This window comes from Mandrillus leucophaeus, unplaced genomic scaffold (assembly GCF_000951045.1).
Source record: "Mandrillus leucophaeus isolate KB7577 unplaced genomic scaffold, Mleu.le_1.0 Scaffold241, whole genome shotgun sequence".
Lineage (NCBI taxonomy): Eukaryota > Metazoa > Chordata > Mammalia > Primates > Cercopithecidae > Mandrillus > Mandrillus leucophaeus.
Window position 1 is genome coordinate 613886 of NW_012102488.1, and position 2418 is coordinate 616303.

Sequence of the window (2418 nt, forward strand, 5' to 3'; positions counted from 1 at the left end):
CATGTATCCTTATAAGAGGGACACAGAAGGAGATTGAATGCAGTCCCACAGAGAAGATGATATGAAGACAGAGGCAGAAGTTGTAGTGATGTGGCCACAAGCCCAGGAATATCAGAGTACCCATCAGAAGCTGGAAGAGGAAAATAACAGATTATCTCCTAGAGCCCCCAGAGGGAGTATGGCCCCTGCTAACACTTCAACACACCTCTGGCCTCCAAAGCTGTGAGAGAAAAACTTTGTTGCTTTAAGCTACCAAGTTTGTAGTAACTTATTACTGTAGCCAAAATAAACTAATAGCACCTAAAATAGTACCTGGAATACGGCAGACACTTAATACTTGTTCAAAGAAAGAATGAATGAAAATAAACCCTGAAATACTACCATCTGATTATACAGTGTCTATATAATGCCTTTATTCTGACAAAACTATTACTGTTTCTATGGGTACACATGTTATGTAATAGAAATGCACAGGAAAACCACAGAAAGTTACAGGAAAACCCTGGAAAGTTATATGTAAAACTCTTAAAAGGAGGGTGAGATGATAGAATTGGGACATTTTAATATATATTCATCGTAGTGATTGTATAATTCAAAAATAATCAAATGTCTTTAAAAAGATTTTTTTTCGAAACAGGGTCTCAATTATGTTGCCTAGGCTGGTCTCAAACTCTTAGGCTCAAGCAATCCTCCTAACTTAGCCTCCCAAGTATCTGGGATTACAGACACATGCTACCACACCTGGCTTAAATTTTTTTGGTTTTTCAAAAAACATCACTCTCTTCTCATCAATGCACTTTTAGCAATAGGTTCTACCTTACCTATAAATGGTTAACTACAGTTTTAAATTTTTAACTATGAACTTAAAAACTTTAAATGTATTTCTATTTGTATAAGATTTATATTAAGACCACCAAAAAAAGATGAAAAACCAGGGTGTTCCTGAATCTGAAGTAGGCACTGAAACTAACATTTCATTATTTTGTCTTTTATTATTATTTTTGAGACAGGACCTCAGTCTGTTGCCCAGGTTGGAATGCAGTGGCACAACCACAGTGCACTGCTGCCTCCACCTCTCAAGCTCAAGCAATCCTTCCACCTTAGCCTCCCAAGTACTTGGGACTACAAGCACACACCAATATGCCTGGCTAATTTTTAAATTTTGTAGAGATGGGGTCTCACTACATTGCTAGGGCTGGTCTCAAATTCCTGGGTTCAAGCAATCCCCCTGCCTCAGCCTCCTAAAGTGCTAGGATTACAGATGAGCATTACTGTGCCTGGCCCATTTCATTATTTTTAAACTGAAGGAAAAAACCTACTAAGATCAGGCAAATGTAAGGGATACTAGGAGGCCTTCTCCTCACTGAATGCTATATGCCATTTGCTTGGAGGCTTAAGAAAAAGTGGTTCAAAGAGAAAAACTGAAAAATCCAGAAAGTAAAATAATTCGTAGGGTTGAAAGACTTACACAAAAAGGAAATAATGAAGAAAAAATATTTCCAACAAAGAGGGAATATCTTTCTACTAAGGAAAATAACTTTACCTGCAGCATGTAGTTGATCTGCTAAGTCATACAACAACTTAAAGTTCTCGCCACTCTTCAAGCCTCGACCTCATTTAAAAAGATGAAAAAACAAAACAAAACAAAAAAATTAGGCAAACATCAAATTCATTCTAGAATAATTTTGCTATTTTATATACTGGAGTAAATTTTCATATTATGTAACTGCCATATTAAGCATGTCACCTCCTCTATAAAACCTTTTCTGACCTCTCCTATCACACTCCTATACTTCTATAAAGCATTCAACATACTATAATTAACTAGTTAACTAATTATGTAATTAATATGAGTTTTTTTCCCACTAGAATAAAAACTCTTTAATTTCAGGATCTGTATCTATCTTGGTCACTGCCATATCTCAATATTTAGCAAAACTCTACATATAATAGATGCTCAATAAATTTCTCTGAATGACTGCATAAAGTTATTATTTGAATGGGAGTCATCTCAAGGACTTTAAACTCCTCGAGAGGAAGAGCATTCTGCCTTTTCATCTGTTTCTCCAGCACTTGGCAATAAGCTTGTCATAGAACAGATAACCAATATACATTTATTGAATAAATAAGTGAATAAACAAGTCAGGGCCTGGTGCTTTTTATTGTATAAAATACAAAATTATTATTATTATAATTATTATTATTATTATTTAGACGAAGTTTCACTCTTGTTGCCCAGGCTGGAATACAATGGCACGATCTCGGCTCACTGCAATCTCAGCCTCCCAGGTTCAAGCAATTCTCTTGCCTCACCCTCCCAAGTAGCTGGGACTACAGGCATCCACCACCATGCCCAGCTAATTTTTTGTATTTTTAGTACAGAAGGGGTTTCACTATGTTGGCCAGGCTGGCCAGGCT

At 36.4% G+C, this 2418-nt stretch overlaps 1 protein-coding gene across 3 annotated transcripts in view; it reads right to left on the reverse strand.

The window, feature by feature from the left end:
- ETFA (electron-transfer-flavoprotein, alpha polypeptide) overlaps positions 1–2418 on the reverse strand; it is a 139072-nt gene that overhangs the window by 95526 nt on the left and 41128 nt on the right. For all 3 annotated transcript variants that reach the window (XM_011982668.1, XM_011982667.1, XM_011982666.1), the window contains one exon: positions 1544–1612. In XM_011982668.1, coding sequence (XP_011838058.1) covers positions 1544–1612 — 69 coding nt within the window. The remainder of the gene's footprint in view (positions 1–1543; positions 1613–2418) is intronic.